At 36.7% G+C, this 23,195-nt stretch overlaps 2 protein-coding genes across 5 annotated transcripts; one reads left to right on the top strand and one right to left on the bottom strand.

Moving 5' to 3' along the window:
- Window positions 1–3,551: 3,551 nt before the first annotated feature.
- Window positions 3,552–6,849, bottom strand: TMED5 (transmembrane p24 trafficking protein 5). The gene is made up of 4 exons (XM_010216149.2): window positions 6,490–6,849; window positions 4,884–4,981; window positions 4,181–4,367; window positions 3,552–3,849 (listed from the first exon to the last, which is right to left on the bottom strand). Exons 1-4 carry the CDS (start codon window positions 6,847–6,849, stop codon window positions 3,631–3,633), a joined length of 864 nt encoding a protein of 287 aa, XP_010214451.2. The 3' UTR covers window positions 3,552–3,630.
- Window positions 6,850–6,876: 27 nt separating this feature from the next.
- Window positions 6,877–22,513, top strand: CCDC18 (coiled-coil domain containing 18). 4 transcript variants are annotated; one of them, XM_088524521.1, is made up of 20 exons: window positions 6,877–6,951; window positions 7,717–7,864; window positions 7,941–8,100; window positions 8,323–8,493; window positions 9,403–9,512; window positions 10,435–10,563; window positions 11,229–11,325; window positions 12,054–12,175; window positions 13,133–13,442; window positions 14,612–14,715; window positions 14,825–14,985; window positions 15,560–15,780; window positions 15,957–16,067; window positions 17,149–17,280; window positions 18,113–18,247; window positions 18,817–18,894; window positions 19,932–20,048; window positions 21,060–21,227; window positions 21,665–21,811; window positions 22,464–22,513. In XM_088524521.1, the coding sequence occupies exons 2-19, from the start codon at window positions 7,746–7,748 to the stop codon at window positions 21,809–21,811; spliced, it is 2,592 nt and encodes an 863-aa protein (XP_088380647.1). In that variant the 5' UTR covers window positions 6,877–6,951; window positions 7,717–7,745; the 3' UTR covers window positions 22,464–22,513. The 4 variants fall into 4 exon arrangements, 3 of the variants coding, with proteins under 3 accessions (XP_088380647.1, XP_088380649.1, XP_088380648.1); XM_088524522.1 differs by having other exon boundaries at window positions 6,886–6,951; window positions 7,737–7,864; XR_015913342.1 differs by lacking the exons at window positions 21,665–21,811; window positions 22,464–22,513 and having other exon boundaries at window positions 18,817–18,898; window positions 21,060–21,169.
- Window positions 22,514–23,195: the final 682 nt, after the last annotated feature.

The raw sequence follows: 23,195 nt of genomic DNA, 5'->3' as shown, positions 1-23,195 counted from the left end.
AGTAAATTCCTTGTCTATCCCAAGTAAGTATTTACCTAAGATTTTCAAGCGATGGCTATTAATAGAACGTGAGGGATCTTGTGAATAATGCTAGCGAGATGGAAGGCTTTTTCCTTTAGAATGGCCCTGAGTAATGGAATAGTTGGTTCATTCTGCACACAGGTAAGATACATGACAGTACAGCTTGAGTTCTATCTGGAAGGTTCAGATGAAGTTTTAAATAGGGAGAGTCCCTAAACTTTAGGAATAATTTTTAACACCTGGAAAAACATCTACCATGGAAGAGGGTAACAAGAGTAGGAAAGAATTTCTACCTGAGATAGTGACATAGAGAATGCTTCATTGCAAGCAAGCTTATAAGTAGTAATGTCACAGTGCTTCTACATTCTTATATGGCAAGTGAGGGGAGGCTGAATAACAAAAATCAGAGGCTATTTCTTTTGGCATCGATTATCTGTCTATAATGCCATTAGAGCACTGGCAAAGATACATTACTGCAGTAACTGAATGTTGCTTTGTACTCTGCAAAAACACTGTTTTAAGAGTAACTCTAACATTTGGAATTGTGTTATCCATTACTAGTCTCAGGAGCATTGCTGACTTCTGCCTCAATTTTGCACAAGACAGTGCCTACTGTTCCAACCTAGAATTGCTCCTACCCTCACTGCATGCAAAACAAAGCCACTCAGCTTGGGAGGGATATACTGCAATTGTAATACAGAACACTTATTAATGATGGTGCCAATACTGAAAAATTGAAGACTTGCTAGCTGACATAATCTGATCTCACTTCAGAACTAAAGCTCTTCACTTCTACAAAGATTATGGAGGATGGGGTTCAGTTCTGATCTGGTGACTTTGTAAATTGGGTCATTTGCATGAGGGAAGAAGTTAAGAGCTGCATAACAAAGTTCTTGTGAGCCTGGTATACTCAAGCTTTTGCAGTTTTCATAGATAAAGCATTTTTCCTTTATTATAAAATGAAGAGCACAAACACAAGTTTAAGCTTCATTTATTGAAAATATTAAGGTTTTGCATAATCTTATTCAGTATCTGCAAGTCTTAAAACACAATCTGAATAAAAAATCCATTAAGAAATAGAAACTATTGTAGATTGATATTCTCCTTTGTACATTTTATACAATCAAACTCAATTTGCTCTTCAAAATCCAGTTGAAATTTTATTTAATTGCAAGTTTAAATGCCAAATCCTTCACTTAAATGTTTTCCAAGTGCTAAAGTCAAAGTAGTTAATCTTTATCCTGTTTAAAATTTTCTATAACCAGCTGAACTTGGATGGAAATTTAGTAATTCTTAGTTAGAAAATAATACTTTCATGCACTTGAACTCTGCTGACAATTGTTGCATTATTTTCCCTATACCAGAGACTGCTGTCCCTAATCAAAGAGGCTGCGGCAGTTTAGTCTGGTGTCTTATCAGAAGCCTGCACTCGGGCATCTTAAGCTCCTACCCACACTGAACAGGATAAGCGAAGTGCAAGGACATTCTGGCTTGTTTTGGCACTGGATGAATAACCTCTGAGAGAGGCAGAGCAGATTAGCTCTGTTCTTAATCCTTTGAGAGGTGCTCTAGGAAAGCTTGGCAAAGCTCACTGCTAGAGTGAGCTGAAAGCTAGAATCTACTAACTTAAATATAAGAGGTAGATGTCTTAGGGTTTCACAGAGCTGTTGCAGTAGAGCATCACACTTTTCGCGATGCAAGTGAAGATAGCTCACTTTCTTTTAGCAAAAAGGACAAAGCTCTTTGATTTCCTTTTTTTGAGCCCTTTAAATCTTGACTTGCCTGTCCTGAAGGGATCTGATCCACACCTTGAAAGTTGACCTCAGTGAACCTGCTGCTGGGAAATATGGTGGAAATGGCAGAAAAATATTTGCCACATTGGGAGAAGAGCTACCCTTCCTTAGAATTTGTCCTCACCAGCTGAATAAGCTTGCCAATTAAAAGCAGTTTAGAAGAGAAAATCATGTGGGAAAAGAAGATATCCAGAACCATGAAGGGAAATGGTCTTTTGGACGCAGCTTTGGAGACAGGATAAGTAGCTTAACAGTCTTTGTCGTCCTCGGTATTAAGTTCTGTAAAGAATAGTATTTTAATTTATAAAAACTATCTAGAAATAGTATTGCTAAGTCACCTTGTGTCTAGGTGGCACCACACTCCCTTTATACTGTAGCCCTTGCTAGCATCTACTCCATTTGAATGAAGTTTCTTCATCTGTGTATTAACCCTGTCTCATTCCCCTAAAATAACTTTATCCTAAAAGGTCTCACAGTTGCAATTCTGCTGTTAATACCCAGATGAGCCAAGAATGAGCAGACCCCTAATACACTTAGTCTTTAAAACACTTCATGTTAAGATGATGTAGTTCATTTCTGTGCGGAATTTCAATGGCTTGGCACATTGTAAAACTGTGGGGGTTTTTGTTGTTGTGTTTTTTTTTTTTTTAACATCCAAGTTCACTCTTTTATACTTAAACTTTTTGGTCAGTTTTCTATATTCCCAATATACTACTAAAAGTCAGTAGTTTGAGGATAATTTTGCCTTAAGTCATGTTACATGTTAACTCTGAAATCTGAGGTCTGTACTTATTGCTCCCTTAATTCATGCCTCCTTACTCATAATCCTGTGAATGTAGCTACATAGCTAAGAGACCTATTAGGGTGACCAAAAAGGGAAAAAAATAAATGCACAGCTCTGCTTTTTTGATATGTAGGTCATTGTAGGCCTATTAACTGCTGCAATGTTTTACACCTGTAGTAGACAATTGCTAATATACTGTCAAAAAGGGAAATGGTTTCCTGAAAATGTATCTAATACATTAACATTAAAATAACTTAAGAGCTCACAAACCATGCTTTAATTTATGTGTGCATCCATCTGTACACCATGTAGTCAGTTGTATCTTGGATTTCATGTAACAGCCAAAAACAAACAAAAAAAAGCTTATAAAACAAAACAGAATTATGAACATGAATGGCACCTATTTTTCTATTTTTTTTCACTGCTGACTCATTTTCACATGGACACTATTTATCTTTAAAGTGCTAATGTTAGCCATCTGTGTAGAGAGAAAATTAATAAAAAAAAAAACCTCTAATTGTGTTTAGCCCAGTGTTTTTACATGATCTTGTACAATGAAAACTGAAGACTTAAAAAGAAAAAAAAAAAATTGACAACAAATGATGGTAACCACAGCCTACTCTGAGCCCCAGTTTTGTAAACATATAGGCACAGATTTAAATTCAATGTTTAACATCAAACAAATCAAATTTAAATTACTATTTAAATGCAATTTTTGCAAACATAAAAAGATGACAGTATTAACATTACTGTGCCTATGCCCATATCCTTTGTGCTATGCATAAGCTAGTCATTATGAATAACAAGTGCTACAAGCATGAAAAACAAGTAAGTGTTTGTTAATAGCACTTGCAAAGATGGAAGAGCTTGGAGCAAGACCTTCTGTTCAAGTTAAAAAGCCCCCCCTGACTTAGAACATGGATGTGTCTTCTGCTGTTCAAAGGACTCTGAAAGGTCACCTTTTTCTTTTGTTTCTTTCCTGTTGCAGTTTATTTCTTTCCCCCACCTGTATATCTTTATGACCATACAGACTTAAGTTCTACTTTTCCTTTTATCTTCAAAGAGACTTTTCAACATGTAAACCTGAACAGCTGATACCACCACCATTACTCCCAAGTTGACCATAGACCAGAAATTCACTCTGTCAAAGTTGCTCTCTTGTATGTTTCGGTCACGAGCTTCAAATGCTCTGAGCAGGTTCTGAATCTGGACACTTTTGCTTAGTCTAGCTTTGACACTGTTGATGGATTCCTAGTAAGCAACAAAAGAATATTTTTAAAAGGAGGAAAAAAAAAAAAAAAAGGACACTTCATATAAACATCTAGCAATATGTACAATGTACTGAGTAATAATGTACTAATGCAGTATTAATTTCTCACCCAGTAGACAGTTAAACTGACTTACAAAACCTATACTTCATTGCAGTGTTTTCCTTAATTCAATTACCCTTTTGTCATCTACAGGAGGTGGGACAGAAGTCAAACCTAAAAGCATTTTTTCATGTATCAGACTGAGTGGCTGAAAGACAGTGAGTTTTTCTAAATGTTCTTATGTTCAGAAGAATTTAGGATTAAACACTTACTAGAATGTCTTCCAGTTTCATATCCAGGAGATCTGTGCCTGTAACAAACTTCTTCCAGTCCTCTTGATCTTTTTCTCCTTCTTCTCCCATGTTGTCCAGGATCAGTTCAAAGAAAATGACCTTCTCAGAAATAGTACTGAATGTGTTGTCAAAGCAGAACATGTAATCACCATCTTCTGTTTCCACGCTGTATATATAAGCAAAATATTACTAAATTAACTACATTTTCAGCACTGATTCTAAAAGGGTGATTTGTATACGCAAGTTTAAGAGAGACAAGCATGCATTTAGGAATAACTCAGTAACCTTTTTATATGAAAATAAATTTAAATACACATTACAGATTGCAGTCACAGTAAAACCTAATCTGCCTACTCTTAAAAGTCTCGCTATGATGAAAATAGCAGCAGCTTACTTTATTTGGCTTTTGAAACAATGCGAATGACTAAGAAAAAAATCTATAACACGAGTAAGATTTTTATACTCTTTTACAAAGCCTTGATTAAAAGAAAAATAGGGGACTTTCCCATATATTTATAGGACTGACAACAAGCTTCTTAATATTTTTAATTTAATATTTTAAACACCACAATAATTGTTCTTGTTCACTATTAACAGCTATCATTAAAACAAAAAATATCCTTCACCTCATTTCAAGATCCATATAAAAAGCATTAAGTATTTATAAAAAGGTAAAACTTACGTATGAACTCCATCTGATTTTCTTTGATCAAAAACTAGAGTTTCTCCTTTCGGAGACATTAGATGAAAATCAATGTCTAATCCTGCTCCATCTAAAACCTGGAAAACAACAACAAAAACAGTGGAATTCCTGTCTGCATTGCTGACATGAGTTTCTAAGGGAACTTTCCTAGGAACAGTTTAGAAGGTGAATTTGCCTATGAGTTCAAGCCAAGTTTCGTAGTAACTGCATACAACGTAACAAAAGCAGTGCTGTTTTAGCAGCACTAATGTGGCTACAGTTGTATCACAGCACAGGTCGTGTTGTAGAAGTTCTCAACAGGAAAGGCCGCAACAAAGCAGGAAACACAGAGTGATCAGGTTTACAGCAACATTAGCTAGGCCTATGTCCGGGTGCATGGATGTTTTCCAGTGAGTTGTCTAAATACAGAAGTTGTTTACTGATGAAATCAAAAACAAAGTTTGCACTGACTGAAAGCAAGACTGGAGACCTACCAAAAGAGAAAATGAGCAGCTAACAGTTGATCAAATTAAAGACATATACAGTGATAAACCTTTAAAGCTATGATATAATCTGGGCACATTAAATCCAAACTTTCTATTGGAATAGTGCTTAGTGCACTGCAGAATGACCTATGCCTCCAGCTCAAGTATTCTGGTGCTCTGGCTGCTAACAGTTAAGGATAATTGAGCAGTGCAACCAAATGAACCAACCCAACTACTTGCAGTAACTTATGAATATTGTTCAGACTGAACATATTCAGTTAGAAAGATGAATCAGTACTATTGCCAGAGAAAATTATCCTTGAATAAGTTCCCTATTAAGACATTTGTTGTCTTAATAATCCAGAAAGAGCCTTTCTCATTACCTTATGCTAACTTTCTAGAACAGTTTTTTTTTTCTGTTGTTTGGTTCTAGTTTGTTTTTAGCTTTACTTAATATGGTGAGCATGAGCTTGATCACCTCCATTTTTGATTCCTGCTCAGTTTTGCATGTAACTAACAGCTATTGGGAAATACTCAGGATTAGCAACTCAGATTTCCTGCTTTGCAATCTCAGGCAGGGGAATGAAATCCTGAGGCACCGCAGCCAGGCCAGAAACCACTGCCGCTTCTCACACTGGGCTTATCTGCCCTCAGAGTTTCTAGATAAGGAAGGGTGAGCTCTTTGCAGAGATGCCTGGAGATCCTGGCTCTCCTGAGAAAAAGGGCTTCAAGATCTGAACGTTAGTCTAGTTAAACCAGACTTTATGAGAAGCTTTTCTCTTTGAGACAAGGGCTGTTTAACATAAAGATGGGCGAGCATGTGTTCTGTACATGAGCAGCGGTTGTGCTTCTGCCTCGGGGTGATGCCCTGCAAGGTCACAGGAGTCAACGCTGCACGTCGACTGATTTGGAGGAGGGCAACTCGAGAGCTTAGCCGGTAAAAAAGGCAATAGCGACTGAAAAAGAGGGCGAGAGAGATGCCGCCAGCAGGGCCACAGCGTTACTTTCGCGGAAGCCCTCCCGAGCCGTTGGGAAACGCGCTCTGGCTCCCCGCGCCCTGGCCGCCCACAGGCGCGCGGTGGAAGCGCCGCGGCCTCCCCCCGGCCCCGCGAGCTCCGCACCTGGTACTCGAGCTCCAGCGAGGCCTCCTTGCGCATGGGCTGGTAGAAGCACTCGCGGCGGCCGGCGGGCAGCGTGAACGTGAAGTCGCTGTCGAGGGAGGGGCTGAACTCGGCGGCGGCGCGTGGCGGCAGCAGCAGTAACGCCAGGCAGCCGAGCAGCGAGAACGGGAACGCGCCACAGGCCAACCCCGTGTCCCGGCCGCGCTCCGTGCCCCGGCCCCGCTCCCGCTCCATGCCGCTACCGGGTGCCGTCGGCAGCCGGCGCCCCGCCCCAACGGCGGCCGCGGCGGCGCGCCCCGCCCCTGCCCACAGTGCCCCGCGGCGCAGCGCTGCCATAGGCTGCGCGCACGGGACCGCCATGGCGGCAGCGCGGCCGCGGTTCCGCCGGGCGGGAGCGGGGGCTGCGCGTGCGCCGTGAGGTACCGCGGAGGAGGCGCCAACGGCCGCGCGGTTCAAAGCGCGGTGAGGAGGGAGCTGGGGGTGTTGGGGATGGAGGTGTTGCCGCCGCCTTGCTTGGAGGCGCTCGTAGCCACTGTCGCCTTCCGATCTGCTTGGGCGGCCGAGACCGCGGGGCGTTGTGGAGGGAGTGCGGTGGCGGCCCTAGTCTAGCCTGGGCCTGCGGCAAGCGCGTCGGGGCGCTCCTCTCTGCCCCAGGGCTCGCTCGGCGTGGAGGTGCTGCCGGGCGGCCCCTTCCACTCAAAATCCTCCGCCAGGCTCTGCCCGTGACTACCCTCAGTACCGCTCCGACGTGAGCCCGGCTGTCCCGGGTCAGCGGCTGGCGTTAGGCCCAGGAGCCGCTATCACTGCCCGTGGGAGCCGCGTTGAGGGCTGGAGGGTGGGAACGGCAGCTGTGCCCAAATACAGCAATGGCCGGTGCAGGTTCTGGCCGCGCCTCATTCTGTGCAGGCTGGGTAGCTGTCCAGCCAGCAAGGTGGCAGTAACCCTTGTGGGGATAGATTTCTTTTTCTTTTTCCTTTTCTTTTCTTTCTTTTTTTTTTCTTTTTTTTTTTCTTAAATAGCTGCCTATTTGCCAGTTCCTGGAGATTCCCTGTCCTGACTTGTGAGTGTGCAAGGTGTGCTGTAGCAACAGGAAAGGTGGCCTAAAGGATTAGCTTGCACCTGTGGCTCAAAAAGAGTGTGTTCTCCTTTCCATATCTTTGAAAGTGTGTCCTTGAAAATACCCCTGAAGTACTTTTACATGTCTTTTAGTATTAAATGTTAATTTAGCCATATGTATGGTGCCAAAGGAGTAAAGAATGTGGGCTCACTCTAAAAGTGACGATGATGAAGAACTGCTCGCAAATGTGGAGTCACTGCGGAGTCAGCTGAGGAGAACGGAAAGGGATCTGCAGAGTGTTGGGGAAGAGCTTTCCAGGTATGAACATGTTTGGGAACAAGAACAGAAGATTCATGTAGTTTGAACTGCAGTAATGACTCTACCTCCCTCCTAGCACTAGTGCGAGTGAGCAATCTGACCACCTCGAGGAGGCTGCAGACCTCACTCTGGAGGATCTAGTTCAACCTAATTGCAACTATCAAGGCTCTTCCAATTGTAAGAAAAATGCTGGTAAAACATCTTGTCAGGAGAGAGATCTTCAAAGAAGATCCAAAGTAAATATTGCTCTTCATTACTTATTTTTACTATATTTTCTTTGTTATACAGTCTTTTGTACATTTGCGAATGCTTTTGTCTTTCAGTTGATATACTTTAGCATTGAGCTGTGCAGTGCTGCTGCTATGTCACTGTTTCTTAAAGATAATGTATTCTTGGGTATATATATTCTTTATATGTGTTTCTCTTTGTGTGTTTTCTCTTTTTTTGTTAATATCTAGTCATACTCAGTATCTACAAATTCTGATAAAGCTGTGGAACAAGAAAATAAGCATCTTAAGGAGAAGCTGAATGCACTTCATGAACAAAATGCATCTTTGACTTCTCAGAACCACTACCTAAAAAATAAAGTTGAAACAATCAGCTTTGAATTGATGCAGTCAAAAACAAGAGTATGTATATTTACTGTGTTCATTTTCCAAATAAATATTCACTAGTGACCATGATTTTCAAGTTCGTAATTGCAGGCAGAATACACGCTTTTTTTCTGTCTTTACTTGTTCTGTTTAAGTGTGTGTGTGTTAATATATATACATACATATAGTATTGTTTGTCATTAATTTTAGGACAGTAGTTTGGAAGCTATTTCCCCATCAGAAAATAAAGGTATTAAATAACTGTATTAATTATAAATTCTCTCTCTTCATGGTCAAAAACTACCTGGAATTTATTGCCTCTTTTTTTTTTTTTTTAAGCCAGTAAAATACAGGATGAGAATAAGAATAAGTCACCTTGTGTTTATTGTGGGAGGGGGGAATTCCTGCCCCTCACGTCTTAAAATGTAGTTAGATAATGAAGAGATGGGAAAACAAATTACATGGGAAAAAATAGTGAAGATGGATTGCAAAGAATGAATCATTACTATCACATATATACTTTTATATATAATTTTCCCATGCAGCAATTATATTCTTGTATTTAGTGTAAGTGTAACAATAATGAAATGTATCTATTCTTAACACTTCTTGTTTGAGAAGTGTTATTTTTAATTACAAATAAGTAGGTAAACAATTTTTTGTCATGGGAAGGACAAAGAGTGGAACATGAACTTGTGGGGAGAAGCAAGAGACAAGATCAACAAGTAAAGAAAATATTCTGTTAGAGCATCATCTTGGAACAGTGTTAAGGAACTGGGGAAGTATTAAATGAGCAGGAAGTTGGACGTCAGTTTGTATATATAAACAACAGCTGCTACAGTGGAGTTAAGGGCCCTATGCTCTTCCATAAACAGATACTTGTGCATCTTATCTGAAGGTATATATGCAAGTGTTAATAAAACTCTGAATTTGTTTATATTTCAGATTTCTTACCTTGAAGTTACTTTAGGTACCCGTTCAGCCAGCATTCCTAAATTAGAAGAACAAATTGTAAATTTAGAAGCAGAAGTTTCAGCTCAAGATAAAATTCTGAGGTAGTAAATGTACTTTTTAATTAAGATTTTATTTTGGTTTCTTTGTCAATCTTTATTTTTTTTCTCCAAAATCACATAGTGATGATTCCATTAGGGTCATGAAGCCTGGGTTTTGCATTTTTCAGTTCAAAGCCAAGTTTGAGAAAGCAAAAAAAGGCCTTTGTATTATGTGTAGGATGTACTTTAAGAAATAGAGGAAAATCAAAAAGGCTGGTAAAGGGTCAAATTTTTAATTACGCTAAACATGACCATGCCCTTTTAGCAGTCAAGTGTTTGTACACTACACAACTATGTAACTTATAGCAAATAAACATAGATACTTTCAAATGCAGTCTCACAGCAGATAACAAATTCTTTTTTTTTCGAGTATGTCAATTAAGACAAGTGACTAAATAAAGCCAAAGTAAGCAAAATAGCCAGAGGTTGTCAGTTTCTTAATACTTGAAGCTATGTAATATTCAAACAGTACCTTAGCAAGCCTGTTTTTGCAAAACAAATAAAATGCTATCTTTAAATATTGTTTGGAGTTTTGTGCGTTTGCCGTGTATGTGCCATATGTATATGACTATACCTAATTCCAGAAAAATAGTGATTTTATGTGTTCAGATATTTGTGAAACAAAGTCTGTCATCTAAGTCCTTGGCACCTTGACACCTGAAGCCTATTGATGATGTTTGGATAGCCCTCCAGACCAGAGACATACTCCTGGGGAGTTCTTTGGTCAGTCTGGTAACTGGGGCAGGTCCCTAGCTCTGAGATCTACAGCATGATCTTCTCAAGCATTGCATGCAGAAGAGGAAAATGAAATACTTGATATTGTATACATATATATATATATATATATATATATATATATATAAAATTCTTTTTCTTTAGCAAAAATGTATCTGTTCCTTAGCTATGCTTTCTATTCTTCTGCTAGAGATGCAGAAGATAAACTGGAGCAAAGCCAGAAAAAGGTAGAGGAAAGAGAACACATGTTACAACGATATAAAGAGGACTATAAAAATCTGAAAATTGAGTTAATTGAACGAAGCAAGCAAGGAAAGAGGTACTGTGTGACTGGGTAATGGTCCTCAGACTGAGAAACACTCATGTAGGAGTAGGCTGTACTTAGATGAGGGACTTGCCATGTCCCCACAGTTCACGAAGTGAGAAGAAATTCTTAGTTACCAGCAGTAATTCTGTTGCGTTTGTGTTGCATATCCTGAATGGGTTGCATCCTTAAGCTGTCGTAAGGCTACTGTTCCAACTTCCTCCCAAGTGAGCAATTGTGGAGGAAGGTAAGATGGAGAAAGAAGGAGGTCACTCCCAACATTCTTCACTCAGCATTAAAATACTTCTAGTTCCCCTTAAGCACTTTGAATTTCAAGGACCATTCTTGTCTCCGTGTTCTTTATCATACATGGCGTCTCAATCCTGTGAAATGTGTTTTAGTAGTAGGGATGAGGGGGCTGCAGGATGACTTGAATCACAAACCTTTTGAGAAGCATCAGGAATTTATTTTTACATTCTTATTATCTGGATTTAGTTTATGGTAATATATGCAAAAATGATTTTTAAAAACCCTTTTTTTAAAAACTGAAGAGTTGGAAGGAGAAGGGAAGTTGCCAAAATTAACCGTTTGTTAATTTAATTGTTTTGTTTTCTGTAACTGTAAAAGATAGTTATGTAATTACTATGACCGTTTTTTAAAGTCGATATGTTTCTTTGCAGAGCTGAACAACAAAGAAATGAAGCTTTGCTGAATGCTGAGGAGCTGACAAAAGCTTTCAAAAAGTACAAAGAGAAAATCACGGAAAAATTGGAAAAGGTATGTTTTTTTGTCCTTTGTTATTTTCGACATGTTTTGTTTCTTCCAGTGTGCTGGGCAGCAGTTATGGGCTCATATATAGATCAACTGTGCCTGCTTCTTTTTGGCAAAGTCTTAAGAGAGATGGTGCAGGATCAAATGCCCTACTTTTTCTGCTAACTTTTGCTCTCTGATGTTAAACTGTCTTTGCACAATCTAACCAGTCTGCATCCCTGAGCTTGCCTAACAGAGCTACTGTTTCTTTTAAACTTAAAATTCCTAACTGACAAGCAAGAAAGGGAAAAGTGTGTGATCCCTTTTAAAGAACACCTTTGACTCCCCATAGGCTATCCACTGAAACGTATACCAGAGAAGAGCTCGGGTGAACATGAAGCTGTATCCCAAACCTGCAGAGGTCAAAGCTGTTAGTGTCACTCACCTGGGAGGGTAGAAAGTCTTCACACTTGAGGGAATTACCTTTTAAGGAGAATTTTGATTTGGTTAGACTTCTTTCTTTGTGAGAGGACTTTGCCTAAATATCTTGTCCTAAAAATACTAAGCTAAAATATATGTTTTTTTTGATATTTGGGAAAAGCAGTATTATCTCCTTCGAAGTTGTGAACAATAGAATTATGTACTGCTTACAAGGAAAAAAGAAGCAGCAGCAGTATACTGTTTATAGTATGTTTTTAAAAAGCCAATTGGCCATAGAAGGTTAGATTATTAGTAAAGAAATGTTGCTTTTTAAGGTTCAAGCTGAAGAAGAAGTCTTGGAAAAACATTTAATTAATTGTGAAAAAGAAAAGGAGAAGCTGAATGAAAAGTGTGTAGGCTACAGAAAGGATTTAGAAATTCTAGAAGAGCAGCTAAGGTAAGGCAAATATTTTTTAGAAATCTGTGCAATTGTTTGAGAAGAAATTGCATGTTACAACTTTCTCTGAGAAACTACTTTCCAATTCATACAGTTTAAACCAAACCAGGATCAGCATTTCAGATCATCAATTTCCCCTCCCCACTCCTTTTTTGGGAGTGTAGGTCCCCCTGCTTGCATAGAGTTCCTGCAAGAGTGTGGGTTCTCTGGCCTTGTATCTCTTCTGCTCCCTACAGTCTGCCAGTGTCCATGGCAGTGAAAAAGCACCCTGCAAATGTGCTTAGATGCACCCCTGGTGTGGGTTCCTACTTGCCGTATCCCATACAGCAGCACCCCATACCACTAGTTGTGGGGCAGGCTGCTCTTGTCATCTGTTGAGGAGGCTGCGTTCAGGTCTGAGCAGAGGCTGCGATGCAGGCAGGACAACTTCTGACAGTGTCAAAACAGGTTTTGACTGTTGCTCCTTTCCCACCCCAAAATCTTTCCCTATTGTCAAAAGCTGTCATGCTTTCTGTATATTCTATTCAAGTTAATTTCTCCTTTGTTTCAGAAGTTTATTTTATAATTCCTTCATTACTATTAATGTTACTGATGGCTTTCCTCTGGCATTATCAGTTTTGTGCAAACATCGTCTCAGACAACTTCGGGTGCCTCATTCACACACATCGTTCTCGCTCATCTTGTCTTAGCAGTTGTTACTCGCTAGGCCATATCACCCAAGGTGGGCACTTTGAGCACCCCACAGCAGTTTGAATCCTGGTCCTTAGGAAGAGTGAAAACTTAGCAAAGCTATAAAAACTCCGTCCTTTGTGTGGAACTAATCCTACATTTTGAGAGTGAGGAAACTAGTGAAGAAGCAGTATATTTATGTCTCATTCTTCTCCTAGTACTTTTAATAATGAGACTCCTACTCTACTCCGTTTAGCTATACCTTTGGATATTTATGTGCTCTTTTAGGCAATCAAGGGAAGAGAACCATAGCACAAAAGAAGGAATTAAGAATCTAGAGGCAAAGAATGCTGAAACAGTATCCCTGCTGACACAATCCAATCAGAAGATCCTCAAGCTTGAGAGAGAACTTGGGGACAAAGAAATAATACTTAAAGAGAAAAATGCTTTAAAAACTGAAAATGCAGAGCTGAAAGCACTTACAGCACAGCAACACGACCACCTGAAATTATGTCATCAAGAAATTGAGGATTCAAAGAAAGAGCTCAGCATACTAGAAACTATTATTTCCCAGTTGTCTCTAAGTACATCTGAAGAGGTACAGTACCATATATGTCATTGTAAGTGGTATTGTGTATCTTAAACAATTCTAACTTGTGCTGCATGAAAATTCTGTAAAGTTCGGCAGGGATAATGAGTACAGTTTCTTTTGTTTTCAAGATGCATGGATGAAATATTTGGCTATGTTTAAGTATTTTAGTTTGCTCCCTCATTCAAGAATGAGGAATAGGTGCTTTGGAGTTGATTAATGAGTATGCATTTAAAATCGTGCTTTCTGTCCCTCTGCCCTCTGTAAATATCCTCCTATGTGATAATGAAGTGTCTCTCAGCTGAACAATATGGCAGTCTCATATGTGTGTGTGTGTTTGTGTATCTTTTTTTGCTTGTAAAGAAAATATGCCCTTTCTCTGACTGAAAATTAACTTTTGTTTTAACGTAATAAAGCTTGGTCTATCAGCCTGAGACTGGCACTGGTGAACTCTATAACTAAACTGATTGTGGTTGGGAAAGCCAGGTAAAGAAACACCGAGTTGTGACTGGAGTTATTGGAGGAATTTTTGGGAAGCCAAGGTAGACAGCAGAGATAGAGAGAAGAACATTCAAGATCAAGAGCTCTTTATTTGTAAAGTATAAATGTGAATAGCTGAAAACAAAATCAAAAGTATACTGCCGTATGATTTTGGGCTTCTGCTGCAGAGTATAGTAATTTTGTGTGAAGCATGATGTTTTTGTCTTTTATAACTGTAGAGGTTTATTTAGATAGTCCTTAAAGAATTGTTTTGTGGTCCTTTTTGGAAAACAAATTATTTACTATTTCTGGAAAAATAGGAATCAATTCAGTAATTTAATGGAATATTCCGAAGCCCTCTGAAAAGTGAGGAATAAAAATAGTATTTAATGAAGTCATGGAAATCTGAAAATAAGTAAGATGTGAGGAGATTAAGAAGTGAAATTTCTTGTATCTGTAATCTTTCATGGCAAAAATGCTCTCACTTCAGTGCCTATAAATAGATCTTAAAGAGAGGCCTCAGGGGGACTTGATGCCTCTAGTTTCCATTCACTTAGGAGAAGAATTTTAAAGGTCAGGTTAACATCCTGGCATGTTTGTCTTAAAATTATATGCTAGTAAAATACATAAATTAATCATGCCGTGAAATAAAAAGTCAATTTTGCATTGATTTTTGTTTTCCCTTAACTTTTTTTTAGTTCAAATGGCACCACTGGAAACATCAGCTGCCCAGTTCATCCACAAAAGAAGCTCTCCCAGACTCTTGTGGTGAAATAAATAAATCTTTGATTGCGGACCTGAGGTATAACTTTCTGATTACTGAATTATGTCAAGAATAGGTAGATAATTAGGAGATATTAGAACTAGTGCGTACAGAGAATATTAAATTCTTACCTTCTTTTTTGTCATAGACTGAAATGGGCAATGAAAGAAGCAGAAATTCAAAAGGTTCACACAAACTTAACTGTATGTAAGATAGCTGAGCATCTTTCTAATGATAATGAAGGACAAGAAAGTAACAGACTATGTGTCCTAGAAACAGAGCCTGTCAAATTGACTGGAAATCAAGCAGGTAAACCTTCTGAACTAGCTGCACAATTCCTTCTCATTAAACCACAGAATAGGAGTTCAAATTTTTGTGAGGTTTAAATTGCTTTTCTAGTATTTTCTTCTGGAAATTGTGGTATCTTCCAGGCACAATATTTTACTGCTGTTTTATTTTTGTGAGTTAGAAGTTGCTCATTCAACTTCTTGTATGTTCTAGCCACAAACTACTTGAAATGGAAATATGTCTTTTTTGTTTAAGCTATTTATGTCAAGGTCTACATATTTTCTTTGATTCTTTTGTCTGTATTCTGCTGTCACTGAATTAATTTCGCTTCTGCGGTCACTGTTAGTACTGTACAAAAAATGATTTCAGGGGAGTCCCTTCATTTTTTTTATTGTGTTAATTTTTTTTTCCCGACTCATAGTATGCAGATATCTTGGAGGAGGAAAATGTTAGTTTTGTTTCTGAATAGTATATTTGTTAATTCAACATGCCACAGTTAAATTTTATTTCTTTTTTGATTGGATGTGTGATTTTAACTTGATTGCTTATTTGTATGCTCTTCTGTAAATGAATCCTATGTTTGTCTAATTTTGAGAGAGTAGACAATGTCAACAGTTGGAACTTATCAGCAAACAATTTGAAAAGGAGAGGCAAAGATTCAAGAAAGAGATAGAAGAGTTAGCAACTGAACTTACAAAAGTTAATTATGAGAACTCTTCTTTGAAAACCAGCATGGCCCAGAGAGCCAGTCAGTTTCAGACCATACAAGAAGAACTCTTGGAGAAGGTTTCAAAAACTGCTAACTTACAGCGAGAAGTAAGTTGTAAGTGCCATTACAAATGTGCCACTATTTCCTTTGTTTAGTAATCAAAGATAGTTAAGTCAATATTTATGGAAAACTGTAACTGTCATATTAATTTTTAAGTCAATTTGAATATTTGAATAAATCCATAATAATTTTCGTCAGTGTTTTATGCCATATTTGTTTTTAGATTGCGAAGAAATCTTCTCAGCTCTCTACACTTGAGAAACAATTGGAAGAAAAGACTGTTGCTTATTCGTCAGCTGCAGCAAGAAGTACCGAGTTGGAAAAAGAACTCATGGTAAGATATTCTCTGTGAGAAACTTAATCTGTGTAAAATTAAATAAATGGAGATTAAAGTTTAAGTTAAAATGATATTACACATATTCAAAATGGATAGATTTTCAGATCTGCTAGGCACTCCATTCAGTTTTTAGGCACTGGAGTTTTAAATGCTTGAATAATTTCACTTCAGATAAAACTTTTTTTTTTAACCATTTGAACACAAATATAATTTATTAATGGATATACTACTTTTTCTTTCCTTTTGATTACATGTGAAATGAAAACCTAGTCCTGTCAAAATCCTTGGTAGCATTTCCATTTTTTTCCATGTGACCAGAATTTTATCCTCATTATTAAAAACTCTGTATTTCCTGTCTTTTCAGCTCTAAACGTAATACTAATTAAATTTATTTTTTGCATTAGAGCAAAGTTACTCTTAAAGTAATGTATACACGATTGATTTGGAGTATAGGACAAATAAAAAAGAGCATGGGAAAAGTAGTAATGTACAGTGCTGACCTTCTTTCTTTTTCTGAAATTAACAATCCAGTATGCTGTATGAAATTATTATGGTAAGAGCAGAGGTGGATTTCAAATGTTAAATGTGGCACTGGGCAAACTGCTTCTCTTTTGTGTTTTTTTTTCCCTCTGTTGCATATTTTTAAGGAACACATTTTTAAAATGTCTTAAAATCTTACTTTTAAAAAGTAAATGGGAAACAATGAGGAAGATAGTGTCACATATGGATCATTAAATTCTGACAGTATTGTCATATACACTCCTAAGCAATGAGAATCTAAGGTTGATAGAAAAGAAGACAATCTCTCAAATGGAAACTTTTATTAAAAAAAATTTAAAAATACATCTATGTGAACTTAAAATTTCCTTTTTTCAGAAGTTCCTTCCTCCAGTTGCTGTAATCTGTGACAGTGGTCCAGCTTCACAGACGTTCTGTCTGTGTGTGTAGTAAAAATGCTGTGTATAACTTTGTAATCAAGTTCCTAGACTTCATAAAACACAGAAAATACTAAAGCAATATACTATTTGGTATCAGAGCTAAATAATTGTATCAAGGTAATTCTTTTGCCATTTCACAGGAAAAGAAGAGCTACATTGATAAACTGGAAAGAACTGTCAGTGAAGAACGTAAGCAAATTGCTTCAGCTTTTGAAAAAGCAAAATTGATTCACCTTGAGCAGCATAAAGAGATGGAGAAACAGATTGAACTAGTAAGACTGTTTGTTCTAATATTTGTGAGTGATATACTTGGTAACTTTTAAACCATATCGAATAATTTCTTTTTTGCTCAGCAATTCTAAGGCAGACACCCAATTAACATTCTCTGCATTTCCTGTTTTTAGTTTATTTTCTCTCTTAACATGCAACAATGTCACAATATAAATGTCTGAGATATGAATATCCTCTTCCCTATTCAAAACAGGATGCCAGATATCTTCCACAGGAAAATCTTCCTTTAATCCCCTGAAATCCTTGCAAGTCATTCCTCATAAAACCATCACCTGCACACTAGGGAAGGTGTGCAAGGGCAAACTGAAGAGAATGCAGGCCTAGGAAGAGTGCTAATCCTCTTAGGTCCAAAGAAAACCATCTAGAACAGAAAGTGATAGCTTCTCTCACTATTCCTTTGTTTGCTGAACCTTTGCCAAGCTGAATCTTATAAGCATCTTGGTCAGCAACAATCCTTGCTAAGATTTTTTAGTCTTTTATTTAAGAATTCCTGTTTTATGTGTTTCAAAATATAATTTTGGCTAGCTGTTAAAGCAGCTCATGGCATTCTACTAAAGAAGAGCTGTATGATGTATGTCTTTTTTTCTGATAACAATATAAACAGTTACTCTGCCTACCCTGATTCTTTTTGCTTCTCCTATTGTTTTTAAATATTTGGTGTTTCTCGATGTTTATAATATGCTAATGATAGCATGAGTCTGATCACTTTTCATTTTCAAGATGGTGGGAGAAGGGAATTGAGTGACACAATTAGATGCATAGTTCTCTAGAAAAACTTATTAAAATAATAAGTGAATAAATGTTTATGGACAGCTTCAGACGCAGCTGGATAAGAAACATCAACAATTCATTGAACAAGAAAAGACAATGTCTATTTTACAACAAGATGTTATATGTAAACAACATCACATTGAATCATTGGATGAACTGCTGATAGAAAGCAGAGAGGTAAGGTCTTGTTTTCCTCAAAATCCAAATCAACAGAGTAACATTTAGGGATGAAAAGCATATCCAAGGACATGTAAAAAATGTAGAGAGATGAAAGATGAAAGTTTTTTTTTTTCTTTGCTCTTTCTTAATTCTTTTCTTTTTTTGAGTCATCGAAGGAATCTAGTCCCAAAGCTACTCTAAATTCTACAAATTTTAATTACTCTCTATTGCTTGCTCTCTCAGCATTCTGTTTATTGCTTGGCGTTGTACCTTGGGTTTGTTGCTGCAATCACAGGAAAGAGGTCCAGTAACAGAGCTATTGTATCTATTCTGCACCAGGCAGGGAACTAAGAAGATGTCAATCTACGCTCTTTTTAGAATTCCTCTTCACAGCTGAATATAAAGGAATACTTACTAGGAGCCAAAATCCCTTGGAAGGATGGTGTACACAAATCCAATATAAAAGCAACTGTGTTTCGAATACAATGATATTTTTCCTGATTTCTAGTATGAATTTTTATCACATTAACTTTTATTACTGCAACTATATTAATATTTTGTTTCTTTCAAAAAATGTGCACAAACAGGAAATGGAAAAACAAAATGTAAAGAACAATGAAGGACTGAAGATGCTGCAAAGCCAGTTAACTGAAGAAACGATCAAAGTTAGTAAGTTCTTGTAATTTTCAATTAATATTATTTAAATGGCAATAATGAAGTTCATTCTATCCTTATAGACAAGTTATATTATAGGCTATTTAATAGAAATTTGTCTCATGTAGAAATTTTGGAAACCTTCCAACTACTTTATTTATGTGTTTTTAAGGAAGATTGTGGTATACTGTGGTTTAATAAATTGGTAGCATTGAAAGCATTAGCCCATCCACCAAAGCTTATCCACACAATTGGTGTTGAAATGGATTGATGGGAAATGTCTTCTTAGTGCTGAAACTAAACAGCAGGAAAAGTTCAGTCACAAATCAAAAGATTAATCCTTATTCTGTGGCTTAGGATCTTTGGAGATCTTTTCTTTATAATTTTTATGTCTGTGCAAGATCACAAAGTATTTATTTGAGATTACTCAAATCCAAATTAACAGCAAATACAAATCCAGATAATTTACTATTGACATTGCTACCATAAGAAATTATGTTGCATGTTTTGTATTAAAGCTGTTGCTTTCCTTTCTGGTGAGTCAGGCACTGTCTCTCACAGCATAAAACAAAAATATATGCTCTCTAGCCTTTTAGAGAACAGGGTAGTACGTTAAGATCTGAATCTCATTCTTTCAAATGTCACAATTTATATATGGTGACCATTTCAAATTTACAAATAAAATTCTTTTTATAAAACTTAATATGTAATAAAACATGGCATGTAAGTAACTTGGTATTGTACATATGCTTGTTTTTTAAATTCTAGCTATTGACACATACTGGAATATCTTGTCAATATGGTAGTCTTCTGGGATTTTGAACACAATCTTAAAATATTGTAATTTCATAAATAATTTTCATTTCTAAATGTTATTTCAATCCTTTGCAGTTTATCATAGTATTTCAGGCTTGTTTTAATACTACTTAGAGTAAAATGTAACTTTTTCAGGCATTTTACGTAAAGATGTTTTTAAACTTTTTTTGTAGACTTCCAACTTGTTAATCAGAAATTTGTTAATTAAAAGTGGTCTGTTACATGTAACTAGGTGAGACAACTTCAGTCAGCATTGGACATATGTAAGGAAGAACTTGCACTGTATTTGAATCAGTCAGAAGAAAGTAAGGAGATATTTGAAAATCAGCTTAAAAAGAAATCTGAAGAGGTAACGGCTTGTTTTAATAGCTTTTCTGTATTACAGAGAAAATTGCTGTTATGAATGATATAATATAAAAGTTTGTTTTTGAAAAGAGAGACAAAACATCTGCAGCAGGAGTTGTGCACTGGAAGGAAGCTGAGAAAAGTCTATGTTTTGTGAAGCTAAGAATAAAAACCATGACTAGAGGACATTGAATAAGCTTAAGGTTAAGAAATATCATGCAAAAAAAAGGTGCTGAAAGAAGTAAAACAATCAAGATTAATTGAAGGAAAGCACCATCTTGGAAAATGAGGCAGATAGCTATTGCTGTATAAAGTTATGTGTATACGATTGATTTGTTTGTATTGAGTGCCCCACTAGGGAAAAAATCTGGGCAAGAGAAAACTTTTCAAATTCCAACCATTGAATTTTATCATACTTTCCATACTTAAAATAGTACCTGATATACTTATGAATTGAGTTGTATTATGAAGGTGCTTGTAATATTAGCTGCTAAATTCTAGGAGAACTTAGTTTCACAGAATATACTTCTGATTTCAAGAAGAGTTACCTAACACAGCTTTTCTTTTTTTTTTTTTTTAATTGCTGTCATGCTGCATATGAAAAGACTAGATACTCTGTTATACTCAAGGGTAGCAACTGAAGTTTTGCAATCGTGACCAATATTTTCATAAGTAAAAGAGTTACTACCTCTATCTTAGAGTGAACAGTTAGTGATTTTTTTTTTTAGGAAAGGGCTGAGGACAGATTTCAAGGAGGAAAAAGGACTCTGAGAAATAAAGCAGGAAGGGTAATAGAAAGGAAGGTGGTTCACCTCCTGAGTTTTGTACAGGAATAGTGACTTATAAATGAAAATTCTTGTTTATATTTGTTCTTAAAATATGACCCATTTAGATCTCATTAGAAAGCAGGAATTAAAAGACTGGGACTGGTGACTTCTTTCTATACTTTAAAAACATAGCTAAATGATGAATTAGCACGAAAGGAAATTGTAATAGAAAGTGAATGTATTTTCAGGTTTGTTGGTTACAAAAAGAAATAAAGCTGAAAAGTCAAAATCTTCAGGACACGAGTGAACAAAATGTTGTCCTCCAACAAAGTCTGCATCATCAGCAGCAAATGTTACAACAAGAAACTATTAGAAATGGAGAGCTGGAAGATAATCAAATTAAACTTGAAAAGCAGGTACAGTATCATGAGAATAGCATATGTAAGGACAGATATTTAAATGCTTTTGTGTGTTTTGTAACATCTTAGAATCTGAATGTTTATTTGATAACTTACTGAGATGATGGCAGTTATTTCAGATCTAGTTATTTTTTTTGTTACCAGATTCTCTTCTACATAACTAGCACTACAGTGGCTGAATACTTGAAAAAATCAAACCTTAGACTTGAACTAGCTAGAGATATATTGAAATTGAGAAAATTGAGCCTAGCAATATGTGCTAGAGACAACTTGTCTTTCAAATATGACTGCATATTTCTGGTGTTAAATTATGTGCATCTTTAGACTTTAAGGAAACAATCTTAAAATTCTCAGTGTTGGTTGCAGGACAAGGCTGCATATTTCTTTGAAATGTAATTTAAAAGTGCCAGCATTTTTAATGCAATTTTAAATAGGTATCTAACTTAGAACAAGAGCTTCAGAAACAGAAAACATATGCAGAAGATGAATTGAGAAAAGCAGAGGAGAAACTTCGCCTAGCTTCTCAGGAAGCAGATTTAAAAAGACAAAAGGTGGCTGAACTTAGTAGCACAATCAGGTAGGTTTAGAATAACTGAGTGGTATGTTCTATAGTTGCACATATTGATTAGAAAGATTGTTCATTAGTAAACTGTTGCTGAAATGGTACCAGCTATGTAATTGTACAGTCTCTGTATGAGCACAGCCTGGAAATCAGAAGAAAAGTTTCTAATCTCCTAAACTTGAGGTTCTGGAAGAGTCTTCAAATTGAGTAAATGCATGTCCAAACAACTTAGTCTTAAGACAGTACCTGATATATTTATGAATTGAATTGTATTATGAAGGTGCTTGTAATATTAGCTGCTAAATTCTAGGAGAACTTAGTCTCACAGAATATACTTCTGATTGCAAGAAGCATTACCCAACACAACTTTTTTTTTTAAATTCCTGTCATTGTTTCACTTACTTGGCCTAACTAATTGTGAGTAAAAACAATCACAATTAAGTACTGTAATCTTTCCCTGAACAACTTTCTTTTAACTTCTTTAATTGAAATTAGCAGGATCCCTAGTAAATCTATTGTATATCCGTGAACAGAACCCCAATGGATTCTTCAGTATAAAGCTATTCACAAGTGCATCTGTCTTCTGAGAACATATAAGATTATATATATGTTGCTTTTGATATTACTAGATTAATTACATTTTGCTCTGCTTGCTTCTCTTAATCAGCGAGATTAAAGTGGAAATGGATCAGTGCAAGGATAAACTTACTAGTCTGGAAAATGAAGTAGTGCAATTAAAACAAGATGGTGAAGACAAAGCAATGCAGATAAATCAATTAGATATTATTTTGGAAGAAACACGATCAGAGCTCAGTAAAAAGGCAAATGAGGGTAAGTTAGCTACATTGTTTTTAAAGCTTTCATTCATAATGCAATTTATCTATATGTATTAGAATAGATGTATCTTTCCCTATTTTATAATCAAGTACCACATGTAGACCTAAACTATAACATTTTTTTTAATTTTATTTTGCTAATAATTACATGTATTTTACTATATACACTTCTTTTTAGTATAGCCTCTGCAAACTCTTACTTGTGTGGGATGTACCTTTACTGCACATGAAAGGACTGGCCAGATTGTCCCTGTAAATTGGTAAAATGGTTTCTTAATGCGTTAGTTAAATAAGACATAGATTTAACAAAGGTATATTCTATTCACAAAAATTCAGCTCTTTAAAACAATCACAAGAAAATCTATGGAAACAAACAAATTTCTCAACCTTCTCCATTTGATTTTACTTTTAAACCAGGTCCTTGCCAGTGATTCTGTTGACACTTTTATGTAGCACTACAGTTAATATGCTTTTTCTGCATTTTCCCCTTGGCCAAATGATTTGGATGTGTCCTCATATTTTAAGTCTATTGCAAATTCTGAGATGAATAGAAGAGTGAAGGCTTTG

The sequence above is a fragment of the Tinamus guttatus genome, unplaced genomic scaffold, assembly GCF_059628265.1.
Source record: "Tinamus guttatus ecotype Peru unplaced genomic scaffold, ASM5962826v1 Tinamus_guttatus_pri_ptg000211l, whole genome shotgun sequence".
Lineage (NCBI taxonomy): Eukaryota > Metazoa > Chordata > Aves > Tinamiformes > Tinamidae > Tinamus > Tinamus guttatus.
Note: the sequence above shows the minus strand (reverse complement) of the source record. Positions and strands in the feature narration are given on the sequence as shown.

What these genes read in the sequence shown, in the direction of transcription:
- TMED5 (XM_010216149.2), bottom strand. Translation starts at nt 6,849, where the DNA reads ATGGCGGTCCCGTGCGCGCAGCCTATGGCAGCGCTGCGCCGCGGGGCA. An exon ending in CGCTGGAGCTCGAGTACCAG is followed by an intron (nt 4,982 to 6,489) that starts GTGCGGAGCTCG and finishes GTTGTTTTCCAG; the next exon opens with GTTTTAGATGGAGCAGGATT. An exon ending in TGAAACTGGAAGACATTCTA is followed by an intron (nt 3,850 to 4,180) that starts GTAAGTGTTTAA and finishes GTTGCTTACTAG; the next exon opens with GAATCCATCAACAGTGTCAA.
- CCDC18 (XM_088524521.1), top strand. Translation starts at nt 7,746, where the DNA reads ATGTGGGCTCACTCTAAAAGTGACGATGATGAAGAACTGCTCGCAAAT. An exon ending in AGTTGGAAAAAGAACTCATG is followed by an intron (nt 16,068 to 17,148) that starts GTAAGATATTCT and finishes GCCATTTCACAG; the next exon opens with GAAAAGAAGAGCTACATTGA. An exon ending in TGCTGATAGAAAGCAGAGAG is followed by an intron (nt 18,248 to 18,816) that starts GTAAGGTCTTGT and finishes GTGCACAAACAG; the next exon opens with GAAATGGAAAAACAAAATGT.